This window comes from Haliotis cracherodii, unplaced genomic scaffold, assembly GCF_022045235.1.
Source record: "Haliotis cracherodii isolate W230 unplaced genomic scaffold, xgHalCrac1.p SCAF_18, whole genome shotgun sequence".
Lineage (NCBI taxonomy): Eukaryota > Metazoa > Mollusca > Gastropoda > Lepetellida > Haliotidae > Haliotis > Haliotis cracherodii.
In genome coordinates, this window is record NW_027266273.1 from 13,597,122 (window position 1) to 13,618,317 (window position 21,196).

A 21,196-nucleotide genomic window follows, 5' to 3' on the forward strand; every position below is an offset into this window, starting at 1 on the left:
CGGGTAGCCAAGTGGTTAAAGCGTTCACTCGTCAAGCTGAAGACCCGGGTTCGAATCCCGACATGGGTACAATGTGTGAAGCCCATTTCTGGTTTCCCCCGCCGTGATATTGCTGGAATATTGCTAAAAGCAGCGTAAAACCAAACTCACTCACTCACTCACTCACTTCTGTGCACATTTCCTACACATTTAGTCGATATTGGTAACTTTTGTGAAGAACTTGCTGACCTTGTTGAAATGAGCAGAAGCCTTGTAGAAGACAATTAGGATACAAGAGATATTTTCATTGTTAATCTGCTGCCTGTATGCATCAAAGAAGGAACATGGGTAAGAAATACAATAAGTCAGACTACTGTTGTTTTATTAGATCAGTTTCAGTAAATGCTAGAAGGAATATATTGTACAAGTGAGGTAATGAGGTGAGCCATTTTGAGTAAAATACACAATATATTCGCCAAAAGAAATGCAAACCATAGAAACACAGAGAAGTATGTAGTCATGAGATGTTTCCAATGTGTACCAATTATTGATAACATTCAAAAGTCAAAAGTCAAGAGTTACCATGGAGTGTCTTTATTATTATCAGGATATGCTGCAGTGATTTCCAAACTTCACAGGCTAATCGTGCATGAGACAAAGACAAATAGTGCATCTCGAGTCATGGCTCTATGACGTCACATTTGATGCGTTCATGAGCCTCTATTCACACAGCATTCCAGCATGTTCGTTTGTGCCTCGAACCAATCGAAGATCTCTTGCATATGAGTAATTCTTCATATATATTAACCAACATGCATGGTATTCGCTAGACTAAAATTTAGTCTCTGAAATGAACATATCGTACATAAAAACAGTTGTTCAGTTATCTTAATAAAAATATAATAAAAAGAAGCCCAGTGCAGTGATCTAGACTTGCCAAACATTATAGACTTGCATGGGCTGTATTTGTATCAGGGTCTGTAAGACAGACTAGGTATTCGCGTTTCTATTGTCGGTGAGTGTATATTGAAATTGTTTGATGTATAGGCACATTGGGAGTTGAAGTACTTTAAAAGTTCATATTTTGTGGGTAAGTCAGTACCTACTGCTCATGATGCTCAACTACGGAACCATAGATTGTTTTGATCATCTTCCGACCGCCTCCGTGGTCCTGTGGTAGAGCGTCCGCCCGGAGAGCGGAAGGTCCAGGGTTCGATCCCGGGCCGCGTCATACAAAAAGACGTTAAAAGATTGTACTTGTTGTTACCCTGTCTGGCGCTCGGCATTAAGGGGCTAAAACAAGGACTGGTCGGCTCGGAGTCAGTATACTGTGTCTGAGTGGGGTATTCATGTTAAACTGCGGCATGGTATCTCAGTGAGCTAGCACTATAAATCGGCATCAGCCCGGACTAGTACAAGCAGCCACACACACACATACACATGCATGCACGTCGCTATATAAGTGCAATAATCTTGGACGCGACGTTAAACCCAATTTCACCTCACCTCACCTTGATCATCTTCCCGAGGCAAGGGAAGTAACTGACTATAAAAGTCCAGTGGGAATTCCCTTGACTCGGTAAGATGGTTTTGATACGAGTGTGGGCACTTTGGGATGTAGGCACATTATGAACAGACCCGCGAGGCTTAAAATTTAAACCAGTTTAATCACATAAATATAGGAGAGTCTACATCCTGGCTGACCCGTGAAGATCCGGGGAAGAATAGGTCTTCAGCAACCGATGCTTGCCGTAAAAGTCGACTATGCTTGTCGGCGACTAACGGGATCGGGTGGTCAGGCTTGCTGACTTGGTTGATGGATTTCATCGATCCCAATTGTGTGGATCGCTTTTCATGATGTCAATGACTGGATTGTCTGGTCCAGACACGATTATTTACAGACCGACGTCATATAGCTTGAATATTGCTGAGTGCGACGTAAAACAACAAACGAACCAACCAACATTAGGAACATACCATATCAGTTCCACCCACGCACTTCACGGCTACTATATGTACAATGCATAAGTGAGGGTACCATCCCCTCCCCTAAATCCCGTATGATTTTCCATTCTGAATTGCATTTACTCAACCCTGAACCCCGAACACATATCTCACTCTACAAATTTCACTCTACAAAGGCAGAATGTCAAGCACAGACGAAAACCTATAGAACACGTTCCTGTGTCAAAATAGGTTGCTGTAAAGATGAATAATTTTAAAAAACATAGAAAAGATTATATATATTAATGATATACTAACGCCAATCTCATTAAATTCAGATCTTAGTTTTCGCTACGGCTAAACAAAGATCTAAGGACATCCCATTACGGGTCACGTCGGAACGACCTTTCGCGAGTTTTGACCGACCAATGAAATGGCTGACAAGAAATCGACATTAACCAATCAGAAGGCAGCTTTCTCGAGCTTTACGACACTAGTTTCAAACTGGCGACTACGCTTCGAAACATATTTTTACGTATTCTCGATTAAAAAAATAAAACTGATAAGAAGAACATCCTAGAATGGCTTATACATGGCCTAGATTGTATGGATATAATCATAAAACCCGTAAATGTCATTCGGAATACCCCGTGTTAAATATTTCGTGGATGCATGATTAAAAAACACATTCCGACTGTCACTTTCATGATCTGGTAAGCGACGCTCTGATTGGTTGGATGAAAGGTCGTCCTGACGTGACCCTTAATCTGATGTCCTCAGATCTTTGTTTAACGGTAGCGAGAACTAAGATCTGGTTTTAATGAGATTGATCCTAACGCACAACACTTATTCTTTTAAATGTTGATTCTGCGTGAAAATGTGATGCGAACTGTTATCAAACAACATATCTGATACAGCCGTCAACGGCACACAAGTCTTGTGCCCCAAACGGCGCGACTTAATACCCATCCCCATGGTTTCACTCCTGACAATGTAATGTACAGTAAACTACGGTTATAACGAACTCGCTTATAACGAATTTACGGATATAACGAACTTACTTTTTTGGCCCCGACTATTTGCTGTAGTTATGTTGTATAGATGCCTATAACGAACTACGGTTATAACGAACTAAAATTAGTAGTCCCTTTGAGTTCGTTATAACCGTAGTTTACTGTATTGTGTAATGTAGACCATGCTTGTGGAGAGCAGTCACGCGCTGGACGTATAAGACGTGAATTTTCTTATATCCACTCGAGCAGGCAATTCCCTGAAATGAAATATTAACGTTATTAACGCACAGCAAGAACTTATTTCTCTTGCATGACGAACTGTAGTGTTGGTTTTGACACATGTATGTAAACAAAATAGCCAAACAGTTTTATTTAAACCCCCCGAGAGGGTGCGTTGGATGTTGGAATGTACTGTAGGTAAAGTACAGGCATGGAACGATTATAGATGAAGGTATACACCTAAGTGGAATAGTAAATAGATGACGAAGGACAGACGCACCTGTGTGTGAAGTAGGTTATGACGGCCACGGCCAGTACAAGTACAGCTGTACCCCCCAGGATGCCAATAGCAATGTAAAACAATTCTGGAAGAAAAACGCAAAATTAGGTATTTTCTAACGTTTTGTCGTTTTACATCGCACTCAATATTTCAGTCACTTGACGGCGGCTTGTAAATAACCGAGTCTGGACCAGAAAATCCAGTAATGATATGAGCATCGATCCATATAGCATCAATTCAAATCATGTATATTTCGATTTTTAGGCCATCGGCCTGTGTGCAGTCATGAATGCATGAGAGTAGCTTACATTTAAGATAAATACCGTGCATTTTTTAGCAATGACAGGTGATAATAATGATTGCCAAAATTTATACATATAGTATATGTTCGATCGACCAAGTTCCAGGGCCTGACCACCCCATACATTAAGTCGCCTCTTACGAAAAACAGGTTGTCGGGTCCTATTCTATCCCGATATCGCCGCGAGTTTTCTAACCTGTACTTAATAACACACATTTAGTTTGTTAGTTGTCTAACGCTGCACTCAGCGGTATTCCAGCTACAGGACGGCTGTCTGTAAATAATCGAGCCTGGACCAGACAATCCAGTGATTAACATCATGAGCATCGATCCACTTAACTGGGATAAGATGACACGCAAACCGCAAACCGCTCGATTTAGTCGCATCCTAGGACAATCCTAGATTGCTGCGGCCTATATTCTTACCCGGAATCCCTACGCACAGAATAATGATACATACAAATTCACACGGGGTCAATAACCCGAATAATTATGATCCATACAAATTCACACGGGGTCAATAACCCGCAGAATTATGATCCACTGTCATAACCGGTAACATACAGTCATTCAACAGGATTTCAAAATGTGTGGTATTTACCCTCAAGTCATGAAAATTGCAATAATATTTTACAAGGTATGTTTCATGTTATTTATTTTCGCTGTGCAGAGTTGCGTCCCTTGGGCACGCCAGAAACCTATGATTGTGGGTTCGAATCCCGGTTCACCCCAATTATTTTTCTAGGTTTGTCAGCACCATACCCGTGCTCGTGGGTTTCACCGAAGTGGTAAACGTCTGAGACCTACATCACTTCGGGTTTTCCTCCCACATTAAGCTGACACGCCGTGATATAACTGGAATACTGTTAAAAGCGGCGTTAAACCCAACTCACTCACACTCACTCACTGTTATTTATTTAAATGAGGTGTCGTCACTTGGTAATTTATAAATTATAGCACTGTCGATTCATATCTTTTGTGAGTATAATTTTGAGAACATCCGCTAAATGCAGACAATTTATATTGTGTTTAAATTTTATAAGATTGTTGTACACTTACGTCTGTCTTCTTTCTCTTCAACGCTTTCCTTTGACATTTTGCTAGCAGTGGCGTTGACGCCATTCGCATCGACGACCGCCATGACTTGGTCTGGAAGAGGAAATTACTATGAGACTCTTCGACTTTGACTGTTGGAGATATTCAAAGAATCAATATAGTAACGGTGTTAAGGACATATTCAAACCGAAGAGGACCTTTTATGAACTCTGCCCTCAATATATCTAGTAGCTTCTCATTCGAAAAATAGTGATCAGAGACATAAAGACAAATTTGTTGTCAACGTCACCAGCTGTAAGACGGCGGCCTGTAAATGATCGAGCGTGGCCAGATATTCCAGGGATATTATAACCAATAATCCACGCCGCCGGTGTACGACACGCAATCAACTAAGACACCGAGCCTGAGCACCCAATCCATTGAGTCGCCTCTTCCGACAAGCATAGGTTGCTGGGGACCAATTTTAACCCGGAATCCCCACAGGTAGTTGTACGTGGACACCGGTTACACAGTTCGTATCTCAGACGGTTACCGTTTCTGACTGACTGAGTCAGCTGCGTTGTATTTGGAAATGTGTTGGTGTCAGGCCTTCCTTTTGGTGTTGCAGCACCTCTGGTTCCAGTGGTTACTGTAGTGGTCCTTTCCTCCGGAGGAGAGGCGTAAGGCTGCGATGGCGAAGTATTAGGAAATGTAGCTGGCCTCATGCTTGTAGCTGTCCCCGAGGTCTGTGATGTTGGTGTAGGGTTGTTACTGGAGGAGGAGGGTTCATCAGTTGATACTAGGCTATTTGTGCTTGATGTAGACATCCTGACCTTTTCTGATGTCTCTCCAGAAATAGGCATCGATGGTGATGTGTTTTCATTTTGTATCGTTCTTGTGGAAGTAGCTCCTTCAGTTTTCACATCAGGTTTCACAGATGTTTGAAGAGGGGTCGCTTTTACTGGTAGAGCAGAACTAGGAGAACCGGTAGATGTTTCTTCTTTCATAATCACGGAGGATGACTCGGTTCGGATGTTTAACACAGTCGCTGGCACAGTTGTAACATCCGTGGTTGCTAAAGAAGCTGACACAGTAATGTTTGTGCTTGCCGAAGAAGTGGACACAGTCGTTGACATAGTAATATTCGTGGTTGCCAAAGTGGACACAGTCGCTGGCACAGTAATATTCGTGGTGGCGGAAGAAGTCGACACAGTCGCTGGCATAGTAATATTCGTGGTGGCCGAAGAAGTCGACACAGTCGCTGGCATAGTTATATTCTTGGTTGCCGAAGAAGTCGACACAGTCGCTGGTATAGTTATATTCTTGGTTGCCGAAGAAGTCGACACGCTCACTGGCATAGTAATATTCTTAGTTGCCGAAGAAGTCGACACACTCACTGGCATAGTTATATTCGTGGTTGCCGAAGAAGTCGACACAGTCGCTGGCATTGTAGTAACATTCGTGGTTGCCGAAGCAGTCGATACAGACGCTGGCATAGTAGTAACATTCGTGGTTGTTGATGAAGTCGACCTTTCTGATGCTGTAGATGACAACTTCTCTCCGATGGTACCATTGTGTTGCCAATTATTTTGCTCGACTTTCGCTTTTGAGACAGAGTCTGGTATACTTGTAGTAGCATTTCTTGAAGTATTATCCATGGGAATTGAAGTCGTAGGCGTGGGATGAAGAACTGCTGTCGTATGTTGTCCTTTAAGGCGTAATAGAAAAGTAACAATTACTACCGTACCGTAGCAGTAAGTATGAGAGATACTAAATACATATGATCACATACATTGTATGCCCTCTGTAACACATGTAACGCCCTTCAAGGTAAATCCATGTCATAAACATTTGCTCTTGTATACTTCATTAAGAAATATTGTTTAATTAAACACCCAAAAAATATTCAGAATGACATTATAAATTTATAGTCGATGCATTCAAGAAAGGGGAGAAATGTAAGCACCCGCATATGTGTGTAGTATAGAATCAAGAGTCCCATGGCCTTCAAATTCAATAACAATATTCATCTCGATGAACATGGCGAAATCCATAACGTTGGAAATAAACAACAGCCATAAATGATGTCTCAACAATTTAAACAATATAAAAAAATCTGCAATATGTGGAAGCAGAACAATGTCGACACATTGCAAAAATAAACAAAATCAATCTTATTGAAGCATATATATATATACAATGTCCATCTTCTTGAAGCATAACTATATCCATCTCCTTGAATCCTATATATACAATATCCATATCCTTGAAGCCTTACTATATCCATCTCCTTGAAGCATCTGTATACAATATCAATCTTCTTGAATATATATATATATATATATATATATATACAAAATTGAGGTAAATGTTCACTCGGTGTACATGTAATATATAGTAAAATAATAAAGTCCACGTTAGTCCATCATCCATATAAAGGATCAACCAAGTCAGCGAGCCAGACCACCCGATCCCGTTAGTCGCCTCTCACGACAAGCATAGTCGCATTTACAGCAGTGAGTAAGTGAGTGAGTGAGTGACTGATATAAAGAAGAAGATGGACTAACGTGGACTTTATTATTTTATTATATATATATATATATATACATATATATATATATATATATATATATATATAGATATAGATATATATACACACACAATATCGATCTCTTAACCATATCCAACTACACAGGCATACCAATATCCATCTCTTTGCATATTATATCCACTCCTTGAAGTATACCTAAATTGATCTTGAAGCATAACTATTAAATCTCTCTGAAACATAACGATATCCATCCCTTTTGTGGATAATAATATCGATTTCTTAGACATTTGACAATATCAACCTTGTAGATTCAAGCATAGCATTGACAAGTTGTAGACATACCAATATCCACCTCGAATACATTTATCCATTTCTGAGATATCGGGCCATTTCAACCTCGTAAACATACAAGATACTGATCTCGTGGACATAACGGTAACAATAAGACAATAAAAACCTACCGTTAATTTGAGATAGCACTGTGAAAGAAAAGATGTTAAAAATCAGCATCAGTCGTACAGCCATCTTGTACCTATCCTTGCCAGGTCGCCATTACACAAGCTGATTTTCCCAGACTTCATGCAGCTATATTTAGTGAAATAACAGTTTGTGCACAATGATCGTAAATAGGAGATATAGAAAGATGAAGAGAGGCTTGTCCCGACCCTTTCATTACAAAAGTGCGTTGAAGATGAAGCTTCGCCTTAACCAAACACTGCACCCGTTTATTGGCAGCCGGGTAACGCAACGGTGGGACACCTCGCGATGGGAAGGGATGCTATGTAAATGGATTGAACACGTTTCTCTTGCGTGTAGGTCATTATTACATCATGTGTGTATCAGTTATGTTTCATTGAACAGAAACGAGCTATATATCACCTCGTCAGCTGTAGGTAGTCAGTAGGGGATGTGTGTTGAAACAGCAGCTCGCTGCACGTATATGTAAATAGATAATGGGGGTATCAGTGGGAGCCTTGTATGACCCTTTGTGATAAGAGGCGGCACAAAGTAGCGAGTGCCTGGACGGTGGGTGGAGCTCTGTTTACTTGAAGGGGCGGTGTGGTGATAGAGACGTACTGTCTGTAATACAGATGCCGATATCGATTGACACACTTCCGATGTGTGTGATTAGACACAGGGCAATACACTGAAAACGTTACATTTCTAACACCCACGACTAAACACACAAATCTCCCGTAATGTTGTGGTGGTGAAATGGGTTTAAAGTGTGTTTTTGTTGTTGTTTATTTGTTGTTTAACGCCGCACTTGCTGCACGTATATGTAAATAGATAATGGGGGTATCAGTGGGAGCCTTGTATGACCCTTTGTGATAAGATGCGGCGGAAAGTAGCGAGTGCCTGGACGGTGGGTGGAGCTCTGTTTACTTGAAGGGGCGGTGTGGTGATAGAGACGTACTGTCTGTAATACAGATGCCGATATCGATTGACACACTTCCGATGTGTGTGATTAGACACAGGGCAATACACTGAAAACGTTACATTTCTAACACTCACGACTAAACACACAAATCTCCCGTAATGTTGTGGTGGTGAAATATGGTTAAAGTGTGTTTTTGTTGTTGTTTATTTGTTGTTTACTAAGCAATATTCCAGCTTTATAACGGCGGTCTATAAATAATCGAGTCTGGACCAGACAATCCTGGGATTGACATCATGAGCATCGATTCACGCAATTGGGATACGATGACATGGATCAACCAAGTCAGCGAGATAGACCACCCGATCCCGTTAGTCGCCTCTCACGACAAGCATAGTCGCCTTTTACAGCAGTGAGTGAGTGAGTGAGCATGGTTTTACGCCGCCTTTAGCAATATTCCAGCAATATCACGGCGGGGGACACCAGAAATGGGCTTCACACATTGTACCCATGTCGGGAATCGAACCCGGGTCTTCGGCGTGACGAGTGAACGCTTTAACCACTAGGCTACCCGACCGCCTTTTACAGCAAGCATGGGTTGCTGAAGACCAATTTTATCCCGGAACTTCATGGGTCGAAATGGGGTTTAAGGTCGCATTCACAATTAATGCACTAAAATAGCGACGTGCATACGTGTGTTTGTGTGTGTTGCTGCTACTGGTCCGGACTTACACAAGCTTTTATAGTGGTTGCCCACTGAGATATCATGCCATTGTTTTCTACTTCTTTTATCCTACTTCTACTTCTGTTTACTGGCTGACTGACAGATGCAGTTTCAAATGGTTGATCAGAGGAAACCCTTGTCAACACAGTCTGGCTTTCGATTGATGTAGCGGAGAGAGGACGAGACACTATCAGGTTTGTTTGATGCCTTGTTACTCTTCAGCTGTTGTTTGTGTTGGGATGGACATCAACGGATCATTCCCAATAGTACGATGTTTCAGATGGTTGTAGGAATGGATCAGTTGTAAAACCCGGAGTATTGACATGTGCCATGTTTTGTGAAATAACGCCACATACGGGTTTTCAAGGTTCTTTGGAAACGCTCAACCACTGATGCCTTGGTTTCTTGATAAGGGCCTGAACTGTGTGTTGACAAATTCGGTGCGTTTGTCGGTCTGTAATTGAGATGGGACACACACTTTGACTTGTTTCATGATCCGTTGAAATGCCTCCATCAAAATGTTGCTGGTCTTGGCCTTCATGGGTTGAACCCAAGTCACTTTGGAGAAGACATCAGTGATGTGTCCATGTAGGAGAAAACGAAGATGAGCCCATTATGGTGGCAGTGCTGCCTGTCTTAGGTCTTCTCATGATGACACTGTCCTTGACCCTGCCCTCTTCTCTCTTTTTTTAAAGAGAATCCACTGACAGACACGGTTGAGTGGGGAGATGGCCTCTGCTGCTCCTTTCCTGGGTTCTTCAAGCTGGATTGATTTTGCGCGGGGTCAAAATTCCACTTGAATGGATATCAAGTGGAGACGGCTTGGCTGCAACCGACAAGGCCAGACCAAGCTGGGTTTCTGTAGGACAGTATGACGTGATCGCCATCTTACCGTGCTAGGGCGTTTTTTCCGAGATTGTGGCACTTCAGGTTCCGAAGTATCCTAGCATGCATCAGAACCGGAAGTGCCCCCATCTTGGAAAAAGACGCCATGGAGATGATGTACAGTACTGACGGGGAAGTTTAAATTTTTTAAAGTTGAATCTCTCACAAAACACTGTCGTCATATGTGTCTGAACAAACAAATGAAAATTAAGCTGTAGGCTGCTGTAGGTTCGTCGTTTGGAAGAACAAAATTAAAAAAGTAAAGACGATCTCTTGGTGAATATGAACACTGCATATTGTATCGCTGGAGAAGAGTTGTCATATTTTGTATATATCAGTGGGAAAATACATAAACACCAACTGGGGGCACGGGTGGCCCAGTCGACTAAGGCGCCGCGATTCGCTGTGCAGAGTTGCGTCCCTTGGGCACGCGAGAAACCTATGATTGTGGGTTCGAATCCCGGTTCGCCCCGATTATGTTTCTAGGTTTGTCAGCACCATACCCGTGCTCGTGGGTTTCACCGAAGTGGTAAACTTCTGAGACCTGCATCACTTCGGGTTTTCCTCCCACATTAAGCTGACACGCCGTGATATAACTGGAAAACTGTTAAAAGCGGCGTTAAACTAAACTCACTCACTCATGAACACCAACTTGTTGTCGCCAGAATCTGCCAAGACAGTTTGTATGGAGACGGTGGTGCCATCAGGGTCGACAATTCTTCATCGGTCACAAGGTCAGCACTTTGTAAGATTCGTTTCGAGGGGCAATAAGTTATTATTTTACGTACGATTCAATGAGTTTTTGTTGCTGCCTTTTTTGTAATGGGATGATCAGGTAGATGATACGGGTTCGTACAGACATGAACAAAACGTGGTAAGAGGTTCCGTTGCGTTGGGCTTATAATATAAGTCAATGTGGGGATACAAATGGCACAAAAGTATGTAGGTATGCAGTATTTGATGTAAACAAAAGCTGTATGAACGTTTTATGAATATTAATTTGACTTGTTGAAAGTGAGGTAGACAGTTTTATGTTAAAATCCGGAAAATGTGTAATGTGGCCACAGTGTGTATTTATTTCCGCTATTTAGTAAGTATTTTAATTATATTTACATTACAAATGAATAAATACAGGGGGCAATACAATGACACAACATGTGACAGATTTTGATCTAATGAACGCTAATTGGGAAGATTGAACATTTACTTCTGTTTCAGGAGAACACAGAGGTAAATATTAGTCTGCATACTTACATCAAGAGCATGGATGACAGTTTACAGACGTTTAAGGCAGATGTTCAAATTTGGTAAACTGACTGTGTGAATACGAAACATTTAGCGAATCAGGGTAGTAGGTTAAGTTCCACAGCATGTTCAAGGTCTAAACTGGTGGTGGAAAAGGCAGCACTGATTGTGCGAGCAGGTGGAAGATCAACAATAGGCTTTGAAGTTACAAGATGTCATTGCAGATTCTGAAGAGTGAGAAAAGGTGTATGAAGAAGCTGAAAAGCATTCTGGTTTAACTCCCAGTGGTAGCAAATACGAACGCAATTTGTTTAGGCTTTCACAGTGCAATGCGATAGGATGAGCTGCTCGGGAAATCTGTTGTAAAGAATCTTGACGTCAGTGTCAGCATAAAGAAGGGTGTGCATTGGCAGTCGAAATGAACTCCCATTGTTGTACGTTGTGAAACGCAGGCGGATTCAGGGCATTCGGTTAGATATACACGAGCACTTTACACAGGTCTCCACAGTCTTCACCACAATGAACCACACGGATGACTTGGTCATATCTAATATGCGTCAGCCGGTACATCATTAAAATGCGTTTAGTGTTCTGCATGTTTATAGTTGTTTAGGAACTATCAAAAAACAAAATACCCCACGGAGAGTGAGAGGTAGAGTTGTTACTGTTCAAATTATACAAGCGAGCGCCTGATGCAATCACAGTAACAGTGATTCGTGTCACTGACAGGGACAGTGATTTGAAAATTGTTAATTATATTTTACCTTTGCCTCCCCAAGTACATTGACGTTTGTTGGCTGACCACAGGCAGCTGTTGCTACACAAAATAAAAGCTATCTAACCAGCTCTTCCAGGTACGCTTACACCTAACAGACAATCTTCTAATCAGTGATTCGGAAAGTGCAATTGCGGATGCTGTCATGATGAACAAAAAGCCCTGTTTGTCGTCGTACTTGAGTTGACTTCAAAAGGTAAGAACATATAATACCTATCTCATAGTATGGCTATCCCCTTAACATGTTCGTTGAAGTCGTATTACATCTGACTGTACGTGTGTGATACAATAATGTCTATCTTATAAGAGTGGCTGACTCTTGAAGATTCCGGGGTAGAATAGGTCTTCAGCAACCCATACTTGCCGTATGGTCGGGTGGTCAGGCTCGCTTACTTGGTTGATGCATGTCATTGATCCCAATTGCGTGGATCGATGCTTATGATTTCAATCACTGGATTGTCTGGTCCAGACTCGATTACCTGACACTAATCAGCTACAATATAAACAAGAACATAATCATTTAAGAAATGAATATGATACTAACAAATCTATTTTTACTGATGGATCCAAGGATGGTGATGCTGTTGCTAACGCCACTATCATTGGATCCAGAACTTTATCAACTCGATTACCTGATAACTCAACCATTTTCACAACTGAATCAAAGGCTATTTTAACTACTTTAGAATATATTAATAAACAGACTAAACATAAGGAATTCATATTTTTTCGACCAGTGAAGATTCCGGGGTAGAATAGGTCTTCAGCAACCCATGCTTGTCGTAAAAGGCGACTAACGGGATCGGGTGGTCAGGCTCGCTGACTTGGTTGATGCATGTCATCGATCCAAATTGCGTGGATCGATGGTCATGATATCAATCACTGGATTGTCTGGTCCAGACTCGATTATTTACAGACCGCCGTCATATAGCTGGAATATTGCTGAGTGCGGCGTTAAACAACAAACCAACCAACCAACCATATTTTTTCAGACTCTCTCTCATGTCATCAGGCTATCAAAAATACTTCGTGTCAGCATCCAATTATACTCGACATCATAGAACTACATAATAACCTTGCTACTGGCCCATACGACATCTTCTGTTGTTGGTTACCAAGCCATGTTGGAATTGTTGGTAATACAATGGCTGATACTGCCGCAAAAGCAGCACTCGACAAATCTGTGACACCACTTCTTAAACCATAAAGTGATTACATCAAAGATCTAATGCAGAAGAAGTGGGACACCCAAGTGGGTATAAATAAATTACATGCAATAAAATCAGATATCGGTTATACCTACTTGGGTTGTCAGTCCAGATTTTAGTGAGTGAGTATGGTTTTACGCCGCTTTTAGTAATATTCCAGCAATATTCCAGCAATATCACGGCGGGGGACACCAGAAATGGGCTTCACACATTCCAGATTTGAAGGGGTTGTATTAAGACAATGTCGTATTGGTCACTCACGTAATATTCATGAACATTTGTTAAAAGGTGAGGAACCTCCATTTTGTATCCCTTGTGATGAAAGAATCACGGTCAAGCATGTCCTGCTTGACTGCATTGATTGTTCAGTCACAGGTGATAATTATTTCAAAGTTTCATCGCTCAAGGATCTTTTTTATCAGGTAAGTTCTCGTTTAATTCTTGCATTTTTAAATGAAATTGACTTAATTCATAAATATTTGATTGTTATGTTTTGTAGATAAATAAATTCATTTTAAAATTGGTTAAATAAATCAATAACAGAGATTGTTAGTGGATATATCCTCGAAGGGGGTTAAAGTAGTGTAAAATTATTGTCACCCCGAGAGGATATGTAAGACCACGTCTTTCAAAGTATATTTATTTCTGCCATGTTTATAATCGTAGTATATATGTTCCTTTTAATTGTGGCTAAATTTGTCAATAATCGCCAACAGCTGAGGGGATGATGTAAATCCGGCAGGGGTCCATGTAGGTAGCAAAAGTACTGTAAGTCCCCATGGACCCTAGCATGGTGATCTACCTTCAATGCTGGCGATCGATGACAGATTTTAATTTAGTTAAAAAATATGTATTTGAAAATGTATAATTTCTCGTCACGATATGACTGAAATATTGCCGATGTGACGTAATGATTTAACTCACTCACTCACTCACTCACTCACCAGACTCGATTATTTACAGGCCGCCGTCATATAGCTGGAATATTGCTGAGTGCGGCGTTAAACAACAAACCAACAAACCAACCAATCATGATATACTAATCTCTATGATATGGAATAGCAATCCCCTTCAGATGTTCGTTGTAGTCGTATCACATCTGACTGTGTGATATAAGAATGTATATCTTATTGAGGGGCTATCCATTAAGATGTCCCTTGCAGTTCCATGTTAGTTATTCTGTGTTGCATAATCACATTACTGTGATGGCCACAGTTGTAATTAGGAGATAAACATACTGTGTTTTCAAAAAAGAGCTACGCACAGAGCTATGACAGGGTTCAGCCATGATTCTGTAAAAATGTACTCACATTTGAAACTGAGATGGGTGGGGTTACTTGAGATGCGTGAATGCATGTCAGTCCCTGCGGGGTTTCAGTGTTAGAATATATTACAGCAACGAAAGAGCGACTGAAAGAACAAATGTCAGGCTGACCTGGTTGATGTCCTGTCACTGTGTCCCAACGGCTCACAACATCAAGCACCGGTTTGCCTGGTCCAGATTCGATTAATTCAAAACCGCCATCAAAAAGCTGTTTTGTTACTGAGTGCGACGTTAAACAATAAACAAAAGGGTAAGGGGAAATGCATGTAAAAGTGCCTTGGCATCTCCTAAGATAACTGGAGCGAGTGGGAAGGAAAAGCACCCATTAGAACCGGAGGTTTGTAAAGTATTTCATTCATAGATGGTATAATTTTAGCCAAGGCTCGCTATATACAATGTTATATCAGATCTGATACGATGGCAACATACTTCTTAAGGGAATAGCCACTCAATAAGATACATTATTATATCATGCAGTCGAATGCAACGTCTGCAACGGACATCTTAAATGGTTGGTTGGTTTGTTGTTTAACACCGCACTCAGCAATATTCCAGCTATATGACGGATGTCTGTAAATAGTCGAGTCTGGACCAGACAATCCAGTGATTAATATCATGAGCATTGATTCAAGCAATTTGGATCGATGACATGCATCAACCAAGTCAGCGAGCCTGACCACCCGATCCCGTTAGTCGCCTTTTACGACAAGCATAGTCGCCTTTAACGGCAAGCATGGGTTGCTGAAAACCTATTCTACCCCGGATCGTCACGGATCACATCTTGAATGGACAGCCACTGTATAAAATAGACATGACATTATAATAACACACAGTCAAATGTAATTAATATGATTGCAAAAATCATCTTAAATGGATAGCTACTCTCTAAGATAGACATTATTGTATCGCACAGTCAGATGTAATACGATAGCAACGAACACACTAAGGGAATAGCCACCCATCTTTATGTTTCCACTGACGTCATTATTCTTTTTACAAAAGATTTCCCGAGCAGCACACCCTATCGCATTGCATTGTGAAAGCCCAAACAAATTGCGTTCCTTTTTTATGTAATATGATTACAGAGATAAAGTATTATGAGACATTATGAGTTTATATCCAACGGTTAGTTTACGAGAACATACACTTAATGTGTATTGTCCCGAACACGGCAAGCAGTGTTGTGTTCAGCTATGGTGGGTTTTGACGAAAGGGCTGAAATTGAAAATTCCAGATGTGACTGATAATTCTTTGCACATGTCTGAGGTATCAATGCTTTTGAATGTGCCTTTATAACTAACATAATATTGGCAAACCATCGAAGTCGTGGCGACATGAAAAGTAGGAAGATACCGTTTACCTAACCTAAAGTTGAAGATGATTTGAGTTTTTTTTATTTACTTCTTCATTCAGAAGCATCAAAATGCATATTAAGGTTTTCGTTTGCAGTAAGTCCTCTTACCTGTGGCATTCTTTTTTTACCCCGAGATACGCAGCAGGACAGAACCATTCAGCCCCGGTCTGTCCTGAATTTAATTGTCGGGAAGAAATCTTTTTTAACGCGGCCATGATTTGTAGGCTGAGTTCATACGAGTGATCTGGCAGGTGATTATGACGTCATAATAACACCAATTTCATTGGTTAATGCGTAAACGAATGACGACATGTAAACACCCACCCACGTGGGCCGTTTGAGAAGAACGATTATTACTGTATAATTTATTGTACTGCAAACATACTAGTAATTATATTATATTGGTTCTCGGGTTGGAATTTCACATAACGTAAATTTGAAACGTCACTTCCAGAAGATACCTGGTCTCGATTGTCTGTCAAAACACATACATGTACCTTTGGGCGTAAAAGGCCAAATAGTGCTGACATTTATGTGAATGGATCACCGACATTCAGTTATGACGCCAGAAGTTTACGACATGGGTTAGCCTGTCCAGCTCTATCCGTAACACCCGCCCCTCACACAACTTGCATACAAATATGCATTCGTTTGTTGCGAACGCCGCAAAGAATATTACAGATGACGTCTCTATGCAATGAATATTTCAATGAAACCTGCAGACCCAAAATTGAATATCATGTTGCAGAAACATTGACATGTTTTTGATTCAGTTTACATACGCTCTTGTGTGTTCTCTCTGTCGTTATTTGGACCCAGTCAGTTGTGACTCGGGTACTTTTTTAAAGCGAATAATAATGTAAACTACGTCTGACACTATCGGTTAAAGTCTCGTTTTTTACTGCAAGCATATCGCAAAATTTCGCAACGAGACATTAGGTATGACCTTGAAGACATCGAAGTAAAAGAATATATTTTGGAATCATAATAGGGAAAGTAGGTGTTGTCAGTAAATGCCACGCACCGTCGATCACACTCAGGTCTGTATTCAATGTTTAAGCAGGTCTGTATTCAATGTATAACCAGGTCTGTATTCAATGTATAACCAGGTCTGTATTCAATGTATAACCAGGTCTGTATTCAATGTATAACCATCTTACACAAATTCTTCTGAATCATTGTGTACATAAACCAACATAAAATTCCTGTATTGGCGTATCAACACACTCCCATTATAACAAAGTAAACTATCATTTGCTCAAATATGATTAAAGTGTACTCTGATTTTAGTGAAATATTAAAGGAGACAGTGGATTTTCATGGACTGAACAAAAGCGACAATTCTATTTTTGTAATAAACCAACGTCACAACAAACTGATCTCCATTTAGCACTTTAATAACGTGTAATCAACATCACATCGGGAAAGATGATCGCTTGTAGAGTACATGCGGGTAAAATATTATCAGTTTGTATGACCACAGTCAATAATCATAGAAACCTGATGCCTTCAATTTTGTAAGCCTGATCAAACATTGTTTGAACAAGATCCGCATGGTGTTCTTCGAAACTGTCGTGGAAAGAACATGCTTGATTGTACCTCAGAAGTTGTGAAATGTTGATACCAAAGGATGGGACTGCATGAATATTGCTTTACATTGAGGGAAAGATTACTATAGAAGGAATTACGTCTTGTGGTGGCGATGAATGATAATATGCAGATAAAAGATACGATATTGTGTTAATATGTTTCTTGTATCTACTCCTTATTTAAAAGTTTCCAAGAGAATATCATTATTTTTCTTTTAAAATGACATACAATACATGAGACTGGTATTTTGTCATATAAAATTAATGTTATGTTCAAAGACAAGAAAAGTTTGCGGTCATGTTAAATAGAAATATGTGTGTTGCAATTTCAGCATTTGGAAATGTTACCCGTTGATTTGAGATTCAGGTGTGGCCAAATGTACGGGTAATATAGCCCTGCTCTTACAACAGAGTACGTGTACGTTCATGTTCAAATTAAAAGTTAGAAAAGAAGCCCAGATGTTGGTTGGTTAGTTTGTTGTTTTGTGCCGCACTCAGCAATATTCAAACTATATGACGGCGGGCTGTAAATAATCGAGTCTGAACCAGACAATCCAGCCATTTATATTATGATCCACGCTATTGGGATCGATGACATGCTTTAACCAAGTCAGCAAGCCTGACCACCGAACCTGTTAGTCGCTTTTTACGACAAGCATAGTCTCCTTTTACGGCAAGCATGGGTAGCTGAAGACCTATTCTACCCCGGATCTACCCAGGTCACCCCAGATGTAGATTCTCCTATCTTTCAACTGGTATAAATTTTAAGCCCCGCTTGACCGAAGTCCTGGGCTAACATGCAGGTATATATATATATACCCAAACTGTGGATAACATTCAAAACCCTGTCAAGTTACATCTGTACCAACTGACAATTTATCAACAGAGCGACCATCATCACGTCATACCAGCATACACACATGATCTCATGGATTGTATAAAATACACAAAAACGAAAAACATAAATGCAAGGTGTGGATAACGCCCTGGGTATTAGAGCGGGACATTAAAGACACACCTAGCATGTACCGACTGATCACAAAGGTGGTTTTGTTGTTAAAGTACGCCTTCATTGAAACCTTAGGCTGCTTGGGGTTGACGTAAGGTCTTTGAATGACCAAGGACTTCAATAAATTACAAAGTTACTTATATACAACACTGAATAGAAGCCTGCCGACTGAGGGGGCTCTTAAGCAATAAGTCAGACTGACATTTTAAGGTTGAGTGGAGCATATCGTCATTCAGGTATTCAGCCCTGTGATACACGTTTAACCATAGACAAAATTTCATAAGGTTGTTGACGAACAAGCTTTTTGACTAACAGCCAAAGAGTTTTTGACTAAGTCTAGCAAATGCATGCAAATAAATAACTTATATTTAGAAGTATACCGGTCGGCTTTGAGTCAGTGTGGGGGCATTTATGTCAAACGGTGACATGGTGTGTCGATGGGCCAGCACTATATAACCAGTATTTGTAAAAGTATAAGTACAAGCAGAAAGAAAAACAGAAAGTAAACACACACACACACACACACACACACACACACACACACACACACACACACACACACACACACACACAGAATATAATCTTGAACGCAACGTTAATCCCCATTTCACCTCGCCTGTCAGAAAGAAATTGCAACACCAGGTGTATAGTACGCAGCAGACAACGAAAGCCATTTGGGAGGTCTTCTAATATGTATCTCCTGAAAATATTCAATGGCACTAAACGCTCTTGTATGCGTTTTCTGATTTGCACTGGATATATACAACCCTCACGTATAGATAGATGTACTTAAGTTGAAATTACTCTCATATAAACACCTTGGGATGATATGGTCAAGTGAGAGGATAACTTGATATTAACTATATCAACTTGAAGTGACGTCATCAGAGGTCGATATCTTAATTTTAACCTTGGGCGATACGAAAAGAGCAACCTCTGGTGACGCCATTGCCAGCGGATATAAAAGAGTTAGGTGTATCCTTCTCGTCCAGATACTGAAAATCTCGGCTTTGTCTCGATATTTCAGTATTCTTTCTTTCACGTCAGTGTTTCTTAAATACTTCTCTCGGCTACGCCTCGAAAACTATTTCTATAATACATTTTCAAGTCAAATCCATGTTTGTGACGTCCTCAGAGGTTGCTATTACGTTATTTACCTTGGGTAATATCATTGTTGGAGTTAAAACCTATGTTGGTGTCATAAAATCAACCATGGGAATCAAAATACGTCAGGAGAAATATATTGACCAGAAATGAATGTGAATTCCTATCCACAGGGCAAAGAGGCGGTCGGGTAGCCTGGTGTTTACAATGTTCGCTCGTCACGCCGAAGACCCGGGTTCGATTCCCGACATGTGTGAATGTGTGAAGCCCATTTCTGGTGTCCCCCAGTCATGATATTGTTGGAATATTGCTAAAAAAGGGACGTAAAACAACACTCACTCACTCCACAGGGTCAACGGTGGATACATCATTTTTTCTTACCTACAGAACACGGTTTGTCAACCAAAATGACAGTTGCTCATCTTATCTACAGTAGTCATGATTTTCAACTCGTTGTTACGTCTGTTGTTCCGCCACGTTGCCCAGTGAGAAACCGTGTTTATCGCCAACATATTTCGTCGAAGCGTGATCTTCGGCACTGCACTGCGAGCACTGCTTTCCTTGTCTGCACACGACGACATGTAATTTAAACGCTTATGCTCTTCTTTCTCGTCGCTGTCGTCGCTAATGTCCGAGAACTCTGGCATTCTCATGCTGTTGGTTGCCTCGGTACCTGGAATGCCATTAGTGTTCAAGAATTTGGCTTGCAGCCACAAGCTCGTCGTCCGATTCTGTTGCCATGCTGGACTGAACTGAATGTGAAAAGAACGTGCTTTGCTGCATTGTAGAAAAACGTGACAAGAAATAGTGTCGCTGATTGTCAAATGATGTACACAATACAATCAGAAAACTCGGATTATCCCTATCTACTGTGCAGACGACTATAATCGTAGCTTCTCTTGCAAAACCACAGGTCTTCAGCAACCCATGCTTGCCGTAAAAGGCGACTATGCTTGCGTAAAAGGCGGCTAACGGGATCGGGTGGTCAGACTCGCTGACTTGGTTGATGCATGTCATCGTATCCCAATTGTGTGGCTCGGTGCTCATGATGTCAATCACTGGTCCAGGCTCGATTATTTACAGACCGCCGTCATATAGCTGGAATACTGCTGAGTGCGGCGTTAAACAACAAACAATCAATCAATGTATCTAACGGGGACCCGTTTAGTAATTCGTATTCCAATAATCAGGCGAAACAGATCCCACTATGCGTAAAAGGGAAATACAGGTGAACATTATATGACTGGAGCAGAGGACATCAGTGATGACACCGGGTGTC

General features: G+C 40.9%; 2 protein-coding genes across 3 annotated transcripts in view; one reads left to right on the forward strand and one right to left on the reverse strand.

The window, feature by feature from the left end:
* Positions 1 to 1,497: 1,497 nt before the first annotated feature.
* On the reverse strand, positions 1,498 to 8,029 carry LOC139465788 (uncharacterized). Of its 2 annotated transcripts, XM_071247701.1 has the most exons (5): positions 7,784 to 8,029; positions 5,325 to 6,479; positions 4,796 to 4,885; positions 3,436 to 3,520; positions 1,498 to 3,193 (listed from the first exon to the last, which is right to left on the reverse strand). In XM_071247701.1, the coding sequence occupies exons 1-5, from the start codon at positions 7,845 to 7,847 to the stop codon at positions 3,136 to 3,138; spliced, it is 1,452 nt and encodes a 483-aa protein (XP_071103802.1). In that variant the 5' UTR covers positions 7,848 to 8,029; the 3' UTR covers positions 1,498 to 3,135. The 2 variants fall into 2 exon arrangements, with proteins under 2 accessions (XP_071103802.1, XP_071103803.1); XM_071247702.1 differs by lacking the exon at positions 5,325 to 6,479 and having other exon boundaries at positions 7,784 to 8,016.
* Positions 8,030 to 12,265: 4,236 nt separating this feature from the next.
* The window catches only part of LOC139465789 (uncharacterized), a 34,582-nt gene continuing 25,651 nt past the window's right edge, over positions 12,266 to 21,196 (forward strand). Inside the window, exon 1 of the mRNA XM_071247704.1 lies at positions 12,266 to 12,525. The gene's annotated coding sequence lies outside the window, so the exon portion shown is untranslated. The remainder of the gene's footprint in view (positions 12,526 to 21,196) is intronic.

Bases quoted from the DNA above. Each gene is read 5' to 3' on its own strand.
- LOC139465788 (XM_071247701.1), bottom strand. From the start codon at position 7,847: ATGGCTGTACGACTGATGCTGATTTTTAACATCTTTTCTTTCACAGTG. The intron at 6,480-7,783 runs GTAGGTTTTTAT...TACGCCTTAAAG, and splicing joins AGTGCTATCTCAAATTAACG to GACAACATACGACAGCAGTT. The intron at 4,886-5,324 runs GTAACCGTCTGA...TTCCTCTTCCAG, and splicing joins GACTCAGTCAGTCAGAAACG to ACCAAGTCATGGCGGTCGTC.